Below are 16,486 nucleotides of genomic sequence, written 5' to 3' on the forward strand. Positions count from 1 at the left end.
TATGAACCTGCTCAGTTCTGTCTTTCTCTATTGAAGAATTTCTCTGGTCTTTTCATTTCTTTCTTGTTTTTTCCCCAGCCCAGCAGCGTTACACATCTGATGGCACAGGCTACCACTAATGAGAGTTGAGTTTGAAGTGTGGTCTAAGTGATAATATGCACAAACCTGTGTGAAATCAAAGGTCCTGCACACACCAAACTCGCAGAACTTTGCTCGTCTCCTTCGGAATTGGATCGTCCATCTCAGGAGTTACTTTACAGCATGTGCTTTCTAGCACTGCTTCGTGTAAGACTGCATTGTTCTGGTCCAGTTATTGGCAAATTGCAAAGTTAAGCAGATGTACAACTTCTGCCCAAACAGAAAGGAGCTTTCTTTAAATCTACACATCCAGCTTTCACTGCTCTGGAGAAAGTGCTTGGCAAATAGACAGTAAAGAGAAGACCTGTGCTATGGGACTAATATATTTTACTTTCTCAATACTTTTTAATTTATGGCTTATTTAAGGTCAAATGTCAAATGATAAACAAAATGACCTGATTTAATAGTTCAGTGTTTTGTTCAACAGATGATTTCAAAACAAGCCTTAATAATGTCACCATTTTGAACCCCATTAAAATCCAGTTTATTGGAAATACACTAAATTATACAGCCAAACATTTAAGAGGCATTACTTCTCTTTCCCTACATAACAGAGGAACTCATGAGTGGCATGGGAGAAGTTGTTAGAGTTCAGTCAGGAAAAAGTACATGGGCTGGTAGTTCTGAACCATGTGCATGTAGAATAAATGTGTGTTCTCACACATGTGCTGATACACAAAGAAATACACACATATGTAAACACATACATAACAGCTAATTCAGGGTACTTTATTGCTCTGCTTATAGAAACCTTACTAGTTAAAAAGGTCCCCAACTTTCATTTTTTGCTATTTTGAAAGGCACACTTTTCTGGCTGGATTGTTTTGAGGTGAGAATCAAGGATTTGTCTTCATTCCTTTCTGCAAAATTTGCAGCATGCTGGCTAATAAGGAGAGTTGCTGTTGGTCTTCACTACTAAATATTTATTTTATATGCCTGGCCTCTGGCAGTGGGAAATGCATGATCCTTGCATGCCAAACCTGCATATGTTTGTTATGTTGACAATACTGACCTACACTGAGATAAAAAAATTAAAGTATGCAGGCTGCTTTTAAACTGCTATAATATAAACATAAATGGTATCATGCCATTCATCACTTTGTTTAGAAACTAAAGTTTTTACACAACTTAGCATAAGCGTGTATTACCTTGCTAGAAAAGTATCAGCTGCTGGGAAAACATGCAATTTGTTTGGATTGGAATCAGCATTTTGGTACCAGCAGAGCTCTGAGAACCAGGTCTCTGTACCCCTTCTGTACCTGTGAGCCAGCAGAGGGAGCGAGAAATGCTGTCCATGTCCAGCGTCTGTGAGACATTCCTGAGTTCTGGCTAGAGCTGCCGTGCCAGCGCTGTCCTTGCAGCCTGGTCTGGGAGGTGCTGCTTCCCAAAGACTTTGTGATGAGCCCTGTTTGCTAGTCCAAATTCTTAGTGGCAGTTTCCAGCTTTTGCACCACACAGTTTGGTTAGCAGGATATTCTGTGTGAAGCTCAGGGATATTGGTCTGCAGCTGGACATGCAGAGTCCACCCAGGGGTGAAAAAGCTATGGAGAAAACAAGCACCGTGGTTTTGAATAAAAAAGAGTAACTGGATGATCCAAACAGGGCTATTCTAGTTAAATTTTCTTAGCACATTGTAGGCTTGGCTTTCATACAAGAAAAAGAAATTAAGAATTTTACTAATTATGCCAGTGGTCCTGCTCACAGACTATTGGGCTGAAGGGAGGCACCCACAAAGAATTTTGCACCCCCTCTTGACAACAAAAAAGTGTTTGACCCAGGAATTGGGCAAAATGTTCATGTTTTCTTCTTTGTACTTAAAATATCAGCAAAGGACTATTTCAGACCCTTACATAAGGTTCCCATAATGCCAGTGGCAGGAATGACATCAGTTTTTAAAGCATAAAAGGCACCTCATCTAGGCTCAGAAATGTCAGTAGTAATTACAAACTTTGTTTTCAAGTATAATCAATTCTTTATTTATGGTGTGAAATGTTTTTTACCCTTTTGAACTTTCACCATTCTAAGCCAAGCAATATTGTTGGCGTGTTCCTTTAAAAATAATTGCTTCTGGACTGAGAAATTGAATGTCAAGTTCCAAGTTGATGTAAATTAAATGGGTTGCATTAATAGTCTGGCCCGTGGTAGGAGTGAGTGTTTTGATTCTGGGTTTGACTTCAGCATGTGACCTCTGGATCACACAGGTCAGCACAGATGGGAAATATTGAAGAGGTGTCCCAGGTTGACATGGGGAAGAAAGTGTCTAGAGCTGATGTATCACAAACTGTCTGATCCATTAAACAGAAGCAATGGCAGGCTCCTCAGAGAATAAAGCTTAGTTGTCATAGGTCATTACACTCTTCAGAAAAAGACTTGGAAGGAAAATCACGATGATGGAAATCCTCAGGGCTGTCATGTACACATAATCTTCTAAACCTTCCTGGATTAACACTGCCAAGCCTGTGTACAGGGGAATGGAGTAAGGAACCCAAATATTCTTAACTTCTACAGTACAACTATGTGCCAGTATTCCCACCTGTGGCTGTTAAAATGAATTATTTTACAAGATGCAGCATTTTGAAATTGAAAGCAGGACATCTATACAGTTGAGAGTCACACTTATGTGACCATGTCTTGAGAAGAATTCCATGCACGAGAGCAACCACACTCACAAGGTCAGGCAATACACAGCTCTTCAAAGGGAAGGAACAGGTGAATTGGGGTGAAGTTTATATATTATATTTTAATTGAAGGCTATCTCCTGCCTTTAAATCTGGCTTTCCTTTCAACTTCTGAACAACCCCAGCTCTCTCAGTCTCTCCTCCTCACAGATTGTCCAGTTCCTCAACTCCTTCAGGGCCCTTGACCGGACCTGCTCCAGTATCACTGCTCCTTTTTTGTACCTGGGGTACAGAGCTGGGCTTGGCAGGGTCTCCCTGGTGCTGAGCAGAGGTGAAGAGTCTCCTCCCTTGACCTGGTGGCAGCACAATTCCCAGCACAGACCAGGAATGTGTTGGTCCTCTCTGCTGCCAGGCCCACGTCTGCCTCATGCCCAGCTTGCTCAGAGCATGGCAGAGCTGCTTTCCAGCCAGCTGGCCCCAGCTTCTTCTGCTGGATGGGCTTTTTGTCCCCAGGTGCAGGACTTGGAGGGAGAATCCCTTTGCAGAATTTCATGTGCTTCCTGAAGATTACCTATCTCCCCAGCAGCATAAAGAATTCTTTCTAATTTTGTATACCAAAATGTACATATATATATAGATATAGATACAGATATAGATATAGTTCAGTTCCCATTTTAATTGTTAATAAATAAAAAGATCGCTTTAATGCTTTCGTTGGATTGGACTCAGGAGTTTTGCAGTTTGCTGGCAATTAATTAACACTGATGAGTCCCAGGTCTAAGGTCTTCTCAAGGACATAAAGAATATGTTGGGATTTTGAGTAATAAAAATAAGCTGATAAAGTGAGCACTGAAACTAATTTTATGTGATATACTACATAAAAGCTCTTACATTAATTGTTCCCTGTAGCATCTAGCTCTTAATTATACAGTGTTTGCTAATAAGAGGAACAGGTGATAAAGCCCAGTATTTTTCTGTCTGTTCATTGGCACTGTTTGAAATAAACTCAGAGGTGACTCTATTAAGGCACAGCCTGCTTCTGTTTAGGTGCCTGGACTGATTTTTTCAGGTACAAGGAAAATTTCAAAGAAGCTAAGCTAGCCTTTTACTGATGACCTGGATGCTGATCCCTTTAAAAATGTTTTAATTAACTTAGAAAAGGACTGTTGATTGTGTAAGGAGAACCAGATTAAGGAAAACACTTTCCTTCCCTGGCTGACAATGAACTTTGCACTTTCAATAAACAGTCTTGGAGAGAAGAAAAAAAACCCTGGTATAGACAGCTAATTTATGCTGATAATTAACTGCTAGAAGTAGATTTGGTGGATCTGATTCAGATTGCTCTCCCACTGCTGTAATTCTTCGAGTCTGGCTGTGCTAACAACATGACACTAATACAGAGAATTATAATGATCAATACAATTATGGCTGTAGTCTCTGTCCTATAGGCACTATTTTTTCTTAACAAAGAGGGTTCAGAATCTGTTATTAAACCTGTTTTTGAGGCCAGAACATCATGGTAAATCACTGCCTGTAGTACCAAATAAAGAAAACTATTTAAATGCTGTATTATGAGAAAGTCTGCACAGCTACAGAAGTGAACTGTAAAAATATAAAGACATAAAAAAACTAAATTTAATCTAGCTAAATCTCATACCTCTAATATGCTCCAGGAAATCCCCCAGCAGGCAGCCAGGATTCCATGGCAAGCACACACAGTCCTAGCTGAGGTCCGTGCTGTCCCGCTGCCATCGGGATTGAAATGTGACCAGGCAAAAATGAAGCTAGCTTGGGTCTCAGTCTTCCCAGCCTCGAGAGGAGTTAAGCATATGAAACCTTGGATGAACAAAGCCACCATTTACATGAGTTTTCACACTAACACTGCAGGGAACGAGGGGAATGGACACTGCTGCTGAAGTGAAAAGAGGTACGATCCTCCGCCCTTCCCACTGACATGGAGCAGGACTGAAAGATCACAGCCCAAAGTCTCAGGTCTTCTGCATCTACATCTGCTCTAGAGCAGGTCACAGCTTACCCAGGAAAGAAAACACACATAAAAATAATAAAAAGTGGATAATTCAGCACAAAAAGCTTGGATTTTTTTCTGTATTTAAAGTGGTAATATATAATGCAAATATATATACTCTAGGAATAGAGAAAAGTGATTGTACACAGCATAGCCATGCTCTTTATACAGTTGCACTGTGCACAGCTCAAAATACACACAGCATAAACATGTTATGTGCACTCACCCATGCATATTTTACATTTTTCTATTCTCACATCTCCATTATCAATTAAACTCTATAGGCCCTATTAAAATTATGATTTTCTGGCCTTCTGGCTGTTTCAGTTTGTTTCAATAAGGACTGACAATGAAGTTATGTAAACACAGTCACTTTTGCATGTTCTGGAGATTCGCATTAGTTATAACAAAATGAGAAAATCCTGCAAATGCCTGAAATTTTCCAGAGTGCCATTTCCAGGGCAGAAGTCATTTCACACTAGACAGCACAGTGGCTGTGCTTGCCTAACTCTGTTAAAACAAATAGGAAACAGCCAGCAAGAGACAAGGGAGAAATTCCCTTTTAGGGGAGACAAGACACTCTGTACATTTCTCAATGGGTGAGTTCATCAACAGCCAGCACTCTTTTAAAGCCCTAAAGTATTTGTAGGACAGAAAATTAATTTGTTTCCTAATTCCAAAGTGAATCATATGCTCCAAACAGATTTTCAAGTCAATGAAACATGACCTTGTATGATCTAATTAAACAACTCAAAGGTATTGGTTGTTTTAAGATCCCTCTGGATATACTTCAGTTCAAATGCACACGCATCATCTCAATGTACAAGCTCATAAATCTACAGAAAATGCAAATCAGATCATTAATGCTTTGAATTTGACAGTCTTGCCACTGTTTTCTAAAAGGTAATACATGAAAAAATCCTGGATTACACATACTCCTTTTTCCAATTTAAAGAGCACACCAGAAAAACCTCATACTGGAAAGCAGAACACCAAACATCTTTCTTTGGCTTCTAAATATCTGGTCCAGAATCAGGTGTAAAATAACAAATTATATGAAACCTGCTATTATAATTTCTTCTTTGGATGTCCTGACCCTTTGAGTGGAGCACTGGACCAGATGATGACCTTTGGAGGTCCCTTTCAATGTAAATTTTTCTGAGTCTGTCCTAATTTTCTCTGTGTTTTGTGAATTGACTTCTCTGCTCCAGTGCACATGGCTGTTTGATTACAAAAAAAAAGTATCTACAGCTGTTTTTTTTATAAATTTTATGTCTCTGGTTTTGCTCCCATGATCTCCTTTTCCCACTCTCAGTTTTAGCCCAGATCTCTGTGTAGACCTTATCTGTGATCTGCAGCCTATCTTAGCATCCCTCACACATCCTATATAGATAGATGGCCATACACATATACTCTGTTCTCTTACTACCCTCAAATGCCCACGTGTCTAACAACAATTCTGTCTCAAATGCCAACACGAGTAACTTCGGGGGTACCATTGATTCCCATATTTTAATTTCCTTTTCCCCAGTCATTTTTTCACTACTTTTTCACCTCTTTAGTCTCCAAAATCTTACCTACTCTTTTTTTCCATCACCTTTCTCTACTCTAACTTATCACACTCTGTAGTTGTGCTCTCCTTCCTCTCTTCTCCTCTTCCTACCTCGTACCATCAGCATGACCATAGCTACAACACATTTGTGCAGCCAGAAAACCCACTCCAGAAGGATGCTGCCTGGGAAAACTGGGCTGCCACAATTTGATTTTCTTCCTTGCCTCCATCTGTCAACATGAGTGCCACGCAGGGACATATTTCTTCAACGCGTTTTTCTTTACTCCAGATTCAGACCCTAATCCCACAATTGGATCCACATGGCTGGCTGTGCAAATTGAAGTGGGGGCTGGAGGTGTAGGCTGCAGGCAGCAGCGTGGCCGTGCTGCCCTTGCAGGACACGGTGCTGGCCCTCTCCAGGCAGAGTCCCCTGACCCCCGGCCGTGCTGCGCGCGTGGCCGCGCTCGGGGCCCTCCGGCTGCCCCGTCCACCCGGGAGCTGCAGCCAAGCCCAGCCAGGATGGCTGGTTCCAATACTTCTAAAATAAAATATACACACCAGATCTCACTAAACAACTAATCACCTATGGCATGTACATGATTTTCTTCTTCTCTTTTTTTTTTTTTTTTCCTTTTCAAATGAAAACTATTTTAGGTGTGACAAAACATGTGAAACAAGTGGAAAAACATTTCCAAGTACTTTTGCTCTCAGAAACCTTTAGTGATTGAAGAGATTAAGGGATTGGGGGGTTTTACTACTTTAAAAAAATCCATTTTTACTGAAAATTCAAACTAGTCTATGAAGCTTCGGGCCAGCAACATTTAAAAAGATTGAATTACAGCATGCCATTCTGAATGTAGCACATTATGAATTCCATATCCCTCAGCTAGAGTGACATATTTAATGATTAAGCCAAGCCACTCAACTCTATTTCTATTTTAATTTTTTTTCCTAGCCAGTATTAACTTTAAACATACATTTCAAATGGCAAGAGGAAAAATAGCAGAATAGTGAATTTGTCTGCAATAAAGGAATAACTAGCAAGGTCTTACAACTTTAAGAAATCAGAGTTCTGTGTGAAAGGTATCATGTGCAAATTAGCCCAATGTTAACAAATGCTTATTATCCTACTATTTTAAAGAATCCTATTTTCCATGTGCTCCAGCTCTACTCTGTGTTCTGTCCTTCATTTTACGCAAGCTTTTCTTGCCAGGAGAGCAACAGAAATTGCCATGCAAGATCAGAGTACTGGTCACATTAAGTTGAGTATCAAATGTAAGCCAGTTCTTTACTGAAGAAAAATAGGTGAAAAAAAAAATCCATTTAAATACCCTTCCCTTTCTCTACACTGATGTACATAAGAGTAAAACTTCCTTCCTGACCTGCATGGTGACTGATTTATACCCACAAGCATGGGGTTTAATTACAATGACACAGAGATGGTCAATTTATTTCCTTGTGCTTACTCGCTCATGAACGTGCACTTCCTCCTTGCAGCAAAAAGTAATTATCTCTTTGCAATTATCTGCACAGATGTGGCAAAGTTAGAATTTTCATGATTGTCTGCTAAAACCTGGGGCCCTGAAGAATATGTGCTCTGCCAGATCTTTCTGTTGGCCTCAGGATTAATGAGTCCCTTGAAGGGAGACTTGTTTGCACCTGGGGTAGGATTTTATAACAGACATTTCCAAAACTCTAAAATACAGGTGGAGAAAGTGCTATTGCAAACTCTTTGTCTTCCATAAAGTATATTCTAAGGGGGATGCTAAATTTGAGTTTCTCCAAGGTTTACTCCTGCTTGCATACCTGTATATGTAGAGATACTGGTATGTGCAGGTATAGTTTGACACACCAACAGCTCAATTGCTGGGAATTACTTCATTCTAGGGAGGCACAAAGCCTTGGGAAAATAGATGGGCAAGGGACAGGCATGCAGGTATCATTTGAGCTGTCTGTGGGTCTAAGGTAGCATCTGCTGGCTTGTGTCTTGCTGCATTTTTGTCTCTAACCAATATTTAAGGATCCACAACAGAGTTTATGGCTCCCAGTGGACATCATATGCAAAGGCTTTGTCATCTTATTATCATTAGAAATATTTTCTTAGAGTGTGACCTGGATGTTTCTTGTGCAGGCCAACCTGTGACTTTTTCACCTGTTTACTGTGGTCTCATAGCACAGAGTGCTCTCTTTTCTATACTGAAAAACTCTTACCATGTCCCATTTCCTCTGCTTGTCTTTTGACTGAACAGCCCTACTTTTTGAACCTTTTCTTATAAGCCATTTTTTCTTGACCTGTGGTCATTCTTATTGCTTTCCTTGAATTCTTCGTAATTGATCCAAATCTTCCTTGCAGTGCAGTGCAGAACTAAAAGTGGACTCAGTGAAACTGAAGCATTGTAGACTGAAGCTGTTGTTCCACCTGATTGCTAATTATTCTGGCCTGAGACTACAGAAACTGTGTGAGCTCTTCCAGAACTGAATACAATCTTTCTCAGTCCATTTCTCCAATTTCTGATATTCACCTATAAAGGTCATTTTATCTGTAAAAAATCAAAAGTTTCACTTAACCCTGTTTCATCAGACAACTTACTAGGCAAGCTTTCTGAGCCAACATCCACATCTTTCATGAAAACACCAACCAGAGCAAAGCCAGGACAATCCCAAACCATAACCAAATCCCAGTTTGACAGAGAACCTCTGACAATTACTTTCTGGGCAGGATTACATAAGTTTTTTACCTGCTTTATGGTGGTTTCACATGGAATTTTCTCTTTTGTTTGTATATGAAAATGTTATTAAACACAATATCTGACTGTAATTAGAGTCTCTGCTCCTGGCAAGTTTGTTCAAACTCCCACCAGTGGTTCTGGCATGGCTTCAGGCCATTTCCTGGATACCCTGCTCCAAAGTTCCCCTGTCTCAGTGTGCCACCAGCCCCGTGGTGTCACTGAGCTGTAAGAGCAGATGTCTGTCCCTACCTGTTGTCACCTCTGTGTCTGCTCATAACCTTCCCTCACAGTCCCATTGTCACAGTCACACTGCAAAAGGAATGATAGCTGTTGAGAACCTCCAATTTCTTCTTGCAATATTCAAAATAAAGTGCACATTAAATATCAAACTGCAGCTTGAGATGTCTGATAAGCACTGCTAATCAGGTACATTCGCACTAACTTATCAAAATGAACTTTCTTTTTGTTTTTAAGGTGCCTTACTCACCTTTCCAAGACCCTGGATGAAATTTTTACCCTTTAGTATTTAAATGTATTATAGGAAAACTCAATTGATGCCTGTGTCAGAAGCTGGAAGAAGCAGCAGCTTTCTGAGCATCTCCATAAAAGCAATTGTGAACTGTAGATTAAAATAATCCAAATTTGTGTTCTGTGTATGAGTCTTTTGGTGAACCTAAACCCAAATGTGACACAAGGTCAGGAATTTCCTAATTAGTGAATAAATTAGTTAGAAGAAGAAATTGATAAACATTAGTGACAAAAATAATGTCTGCTGCCACAATTATCACATAAATAAGTAGTTAAATCTCCTGAACTTGATTTTCCCCTCATTAAATTTGGTCTAAATCAAAATGTGCTGCTCAAGAGCTGAAGAAAAAAAAATGTTTTAGTGAATAATTTTTACATGTCTTTAGCACACTCAAAAATCTAGAGACACAGAGAGAGCAAATGGAACAAAAATACTTTATAAATAAAGAAACAGGATCAAATTTTGGATCCTTTCTATCTGCTTATTGAGATGTACAGTTTCTCTGAATGACAGTGACCATGACAGAGATGATCTGGATTAACAAACCTCTTGAAAGGAAAAAAAAAGTCTTAAAAACCAATACCAAAACAAAAAAAAAAAAAAGTGACCAATCGGTTTTGAATTGATCCTAATAATATGCATTTCTGTGAAACACAAACAACGTTCAGTGTGAGCATGAACTTGGAGAAAAAAGAATTTAAATAGGATACATATCTATTGTGTAAGCAGTTTAATGGGTCTTACTTTAAGCCTTGTTGATCTGGCTTGGGCAAAATACACCATCAGACTACATCAGCAGGTACAGAAGTGGAGCAAGCTAATCCTGGAAAGGAAGCCTTTATAGTAAGAACTGTTGTGAATTTTACAGAAATTTACTCTGGCAACCGCTAAAGTGCTAAAGGATCTTTTTCCTTCGGAAATTTTCCTGTGGAAAAAGATGGTTGCAACTAGGATACAAGTTTACATCATTTTAATGACAATGTTTACAGGTAAATATTTTCTTTTTGTGAATTTGAATGTGCACTTAGACTGTATTGAATGTGTAGAACCTATCCAGATTGCTTGCTTGTAGTTTCTTGATATTTATTTAGTGTCAGGGGACTGGAAAGGCAAAAGGCTGTAAGCAAATTTCTAACCAAAGGTGTGTATCAAGTGTCACTTGGATAATACTTTTATAATTGTTTAATCCAAAGGAAAATCAGTGACATTCAGCAGAATTGTGCTTGAATAATTGCTTTTGTCATCCTGCTTCTACAGGAAATCTTTGCTGCTAAATTTGAAAGAGAGAGTTTAATTAGGAGGTTAACAGTTAGAAAATAGCCACCATATAGTAATAATGTGTAAGTGAAAAAAGGAGACAGATGAGTGATGCTATCAAACTGAATCAAAGGAACTGTTTCATCTCTCTTTTGAAAAAAAAACCAACAAACTTCACAGGTGGGAATAGTAATCATCTTTAAAAATATTCACATTATCTGAAATTTTATGCCAGAGTGTAATATATTTAGAAGAGAAAATGCTGTATGATTCTACTTTACTTTTTCCCTTAAAAACATGAATTTGCTTAGCTGAGCTAATGCATGTAACCACTGGAAAAAAAACGGTTGCCTTTGCACTTGTTTTGGTATGTCTTACATCTTTTGAGAATACTTTTTTTACATGCTCATGTCTCCAACTTGAGCTATTTGAACTGCTTATGCAGTTCTATAAATATTGACTAATCCTTTTATCTAGAGTGCTTTTATCTTGACTGACAGTGGTCTTTGCTTGCATAGCAATCGGCAGACAACAAGCAGTATCAACACCACTTGCAAGAGCAGCTGATTTATTTATTCTTGATATGAAAAAAGTGACTTATTATTTGTCTTTTAGGGTGACCTATATTTGTGTTTGTGCTAATCTTATTATGAAATAGTAGGCGTATATATTTAAGTGCATACAGGTGTGTATCTATATGCACAACCTGATAAAATAATTATTTTGCAATGTTTTTTTAATATCATTACTTAAAAAATAAGCATTGTGTTGAGACACTTGAATCACTATGAAAATCTATGTATTTAGTCACTCTATGTGTAATAACTGATACTATTCATTTTCTATAGACAACACAATATAATAATAATAATAATAAGTGTAGCTCCTCATAAATCTTATTTTATTTTTTTGTTGGACATTGATGATTTCTTTTATTAAATGCCTTATCTAAATTTAAAGATAGAAATATATATGATTTAAAAAAATCAGCATTCTCATTCAATAATTTTGTTAATTTTATGTCTTATCTGATGAAGTAGAGAGCAACATAGACACTAAAGATTATTGTAATGGTAAATGCATCTGTGTCAGCCTTTCCACGGGCAAGTCACTATTGCAAAGTGTGACTCAGACCACAAGTTACAAGGCAAAGGGAATGTCTGGCAGGTGCTGTGGGATAATAAAATAGCACACAGAGAATCACCACACATTACTGAAAATGCAACAGCTAAGGATCTAGCCATTCACAGTGCTGATTTTTTTATGAAAGGTTTCACAGGGGCTCCCAGTCTCTAAATCCTTAAGCACAGTCTGTCCTCTCTGAAGCTCTATGACAAGGCTAAGCACAACCTGATCCAGCTGCTTGTGGGCTAGACTAATTTTTATCTTTGACACAAAAACCCCAAAGAGACCTTCATTTCTACAGCCATCATATTAAACCAGAGTTGTATAAATGACCCGAGGACACGTTGTTCTCGATGTCAGAGCAGGGAAGGGAGCAGTATCAGGCAGAAGATGTACTAAAACATTGACCAAAACAGGAAACAGCTCACAGTAACTTCACTTTTCATATAGAGGAATAGCAAAAGCAGGACAAGTTGCTAACACTGAAATTGCCACCAACTGGACAAAGCAGACATGGCTCTGGCCCCCAGTCAGGAACGGTTTGGAAACTGCACTTCACTTGGAGAAAGTCAGCCCCAATGAGTCGCATTTCTGCCAGATGCCACTGCACATTAAGGTATACACAGACACCTCTCACTGGAATAAAGGTGAGCCTGGCTGGAAAACAGAGAGACTGCTGCAGCAAAACCCCACTGCCAGGCCAGGGAGATGGCACTAGCTGTGCTCGATAGCCTGAAGCTTCAAGGGGAAAGTCAGTGTATGCTTTAATTGAGGACTGATGAGTGACTTGGATTGCTGCAGAGAGAGTCTTTTGTGTACCTGCTATGACCACTTCACTCTGGCTAATCTTTTAAACAAATCTCTCTCAGTTCTCAGTTCCCTTCTGGCTCTCCTGTAGTTACCACTCTCCCAGATGGGTCCAGTTACAACTGTGACTGAATAAAGTGGACAGGCAAGGAATTAGCTTGAGCAACTACGCTTATCTACTGCTATTTGAAGCATTTCATTGACTGAATGTTGCTCTGTAATTTTCCATAGGAATGGCTGTGTTTTGTTATAGAAATAAAGCCTGGTGTGAATTTGTATTAATTTGTATAAAGCTAGGTGTGGTACCTGCCACTCTGTGAGCCTCAGCACATCTCATTACCTGATTTACAGGCAGCAGTTTTGCTGTGGGGATGGATGAAAAGTTTTATTTATTTAATTTGTGCTGGTGATACTAGTTTGAAAACTATCTGCAAAGGGTTTCTCATTTTTCTCTAAGATAACTATGAAGGGAAGTGGAAATGTTAAGAGCTGCACTTAGCATGAGTTATCAAAAAAAGTATTTGGATATTTTGACTGCTTCCAAGGGAGATGAGAAACAGATTTTCCTTGATCCACTGCATGCTTATCAGTCACTTGATTGCTCAAGGGAGAGGTTACTGTAATTACTGCTTTATAGATGAACAACAGTGCAGTGGGGTAAATAGATTAGTTTTACAAGAGGAACAGATTTGGTTTTGTTTGTGAAGTGTGATCCAGCAGACCCATTTAGGCCACATCTATCCAATTACAACGGAGTTGAGATGAGGAGTTCTCCTTTCACCAGATATATCAGAAGCCAAGCATTATATGGATGAAGAGGAAACGCAAAACTGTTGACAATCTCCTGCAGAAGCACTCTTATCACCAATAAACCTCTGATATGTTTGAGAGAATATTCCTTTCATCTTATCTTGCCTTATATTTTGTAAGAGGAGAGGTAAAAAAGTTCCCCTGTAGTACATACTTTTTGCAGTACATACGTTTTGCAGGCATGTTCACCCACTTGTGAGCCTGACCCACCATGTCAATATCACTTGTAAGTCCTGTGACTGTCACTTGAAGAGTGTTGCTCCAAGATGTTTCAAATGGGACCAGGAATAGTTGTCTGTAGTTCTGACACTGTTTGAATGAACATGTAAAAGGAGGAATGACCAGCAGATCATCCCCAGCTGATCCCCATACTATATTATAAATAGGAATTAAGCAACAGCTCTTGGGGTTTTTGTATGTGATAATTCAGTCTCTTACAAAGCATTCTAAATTTCTACCATATGATATGTGGGAAACACTTTCTTGATCCCATCTGATGATGTTTATCTTAATTTCATCACATTATCCATATCAAAACTGTGCATTTGTTTGGTTCTTTTCTCCAAAATGTGGTTATCAGTTAGGTGTTTACATAATACTTTGCACAAGGAAACCATGACAATTGAATGGCCTTTTTAAAGTATATTTTTTTACTTGTTCATCATCTATTTATCAAGGCATTCCCCTCTAATAAAAGATAATTTAATAAAACACATTATTAAAAGTGTTATTTTGGGCTCCAGTTATTCAAAGCAGAATGCCTAATTCTTTGCTTATTCTTCAGGTACTCACTGTGATGAAGACGTCAACGAATGTTACACGAACCCTTGCCAAAACGGTGGGATCTGTGAGAATTTTCCTGGAAATTACACTTGCCATTGTCCGCCTGCAGACAAAGAAGGGATTTTTTATGGTGGCTGGAACTGTACAGAAGTTCTGCATGGCTGTACTGATCACCAATGCCAAAACAATGGAATATGTATCCCACATCTAAAAAATGGCCAACATGGATTCAGCTGCATATGTCCACCTGGGTATACTGGAACACACTGTGAAACCATAACAACATTTTCTTTTCAAGGAAACAGTTTCCTTTTGTTGAAGAATCCCCAGACCCATAAAAAGGATTTTTTCTATAATATAAACCTGAGGTTTCAAACTGTGCAACCCACAGCTTTTCTGTTTCACCGAGGGGAGAAAAACACCTTTGCAAAGTTGGAATTACTGAATGGCTACTTACACTTATCCGTGCAAGTCAATAATCAGCCACAGGCTCTTTTGCATATCCCACATAATGTCAGTGATGGAGAATGGCATTCAGTGGAGGTAACCTTGGCAAGAGCTGTTATTCTTAATTTGCTTGACAGCTCTTGTGTAGAATCCTGTCTCAATAAAACGTCTGCTAAGATAGATAACGAGCCGGTGATGTTTGCGTTTCAGAGCACATTTTTGGGCGGCTTACCAGTGGGGAACAGCAACTCTCTACAGAACACCTTTAATGCACATTCTGCACCTTCATTTGTAGGCTGTCTTCAGGATATTGAGATAGACTTGAATGTTATTACTCCAGAGAATGTGTCATCTGGGTCATCTTTAAATGTCAGGACAGGATGTGCTAAAAAGGACTGGTGTGACCCCCACCCGTGCCAGAACAGGGGACGCTGCATCAACCTGTGGCTGAGCTACCACTGTGACTGCTACCGGCCCTACACGGGGCCAGGCTGTGCAGCAGGTAAGGGAGCACTGCTGTCTGTGTTTGATGTGCCTGCTGCAAACGCGGCCAGGAGCCAGCCCGTTCACCTGGCGGTGTTACGGCGTGGCCCTTAGGATCTCTGGGGCTCAATGTCAAGTGGTAAGCCAGTGCAAGAAGTGAGTAGTGGCACACCTTTGTTATTTTCTAGTTACTTTCCCAAGAAGGCTGCTTTTCAGCCTGACCAAAAAAAAGAAAAAAAAAAAAAGGCTAAACTGGTGGATTCAACTTCTCTTGTTTTAAACTCTTCTCAGTGCTCTTGGCACTCCATAAACTCTGAAAAAACTGTAGTTCTCTGGATGCTGAGTAAAATTTAGAAAGCAAACAAGACACCTGGAATTTAAGACTTATTTTCAAAGCATTCTTTGAAAATTTTATCCTCAAGCTCTCTAGGCTTTTATAAAGAGATTCATTTAAGGCAATGAAAAGCAAGCAAAAGTACTGCAAGTTAAAAAAAAGACAGATTCCAATTTAAAATAAATGAATGAGATTATACTCTTAGCTTAATCTGATTAGCCCAAGGAGCAGGCAGGGCTTCAGCAGCTGGAAGCAGAGTCCATTCATCCCTCAGCTGGTCCCAAAGTGGAGCTGGACAACACCCAGTGCAGGCTGCTGTTCCCAGAGAGCTGTGTGGGGACCAGAGGGAAACATGGCCCTGTCTGGGTGAGCAGAAGAGCTCATCTCAGCAAGCAGCTCCCGTGGCAGCGGGGAGCAGGAATACAAAAGCTGCAGATGCCTGTAGCACTTTCCCTGCTACAAATGATCTTTGCAGTGCAGGATGGGGCAAAGTGGAAGGACAGCAGGAGGTCCCTGTCCAGCTCCCTGCTGCATCTGCTGGGTGATCTCCTGGAGCTGTGTAATCCTTCCCCAGGCAAAGTTTTACGGATTTCAAACAAGCAGTTTTGTTTAAGAAAATTGCACAGGACTAAGTCTTCACGCCGTGCCCTTGCCTCTGCCTCCCTCATCCACACGCGGTCAGCAGAGCAATGTTTAGGGAGCAAGAAATACAGACGTATACACACATATTTATGTAGATATATTTGCCATGTGGACTGGAAAAAATTAAACACAAAAGCAGAGCCATGGTCAGATTGGAATGGACAGATCCTAAACTGGTGTAAACTGGCATGGCTGCAGTGCTGCCA

General features: G+C 39.6%; 1 protein-coding gene across 1 annotated transcript in view; it reads left to right on the forward strand.

Annotated features, from left to right (window-relative positions):
- CRB1 (crumbs cell polarity complex component 1) overlaps positions 1-16,486 on the forward strand; it is a 109,601-nt gene that overhangs the window by 60,345 nt on the left and 32,770 nt on the right. The window contains exon 7 of the mRNA XM_053985142.1: positions 14,376-15,323. Within this exon, the coding sequence (XP_053841117.1) occupies positions 14,376-15,323 (948 nt within the window). The remainder of the gene's footprint in view (positions 1-14,375; positions 15,324-16,486) is intronic.

The sequence above is a fragment of the Vidua macroura genome, chromosome 9 (genome assembly GCF_024509145.1).
Source record: "Vidua macroura isolate BioBank_ID:100142 chromosome 9, ASM2450914v1, whole genome shotgun sequence".
NCBI classification, from domain to species: Eukaryota; Metazoa; Chordata; class Aves; order Passeriformes; family Viduidae; genus Vidua; species Vidua macroura.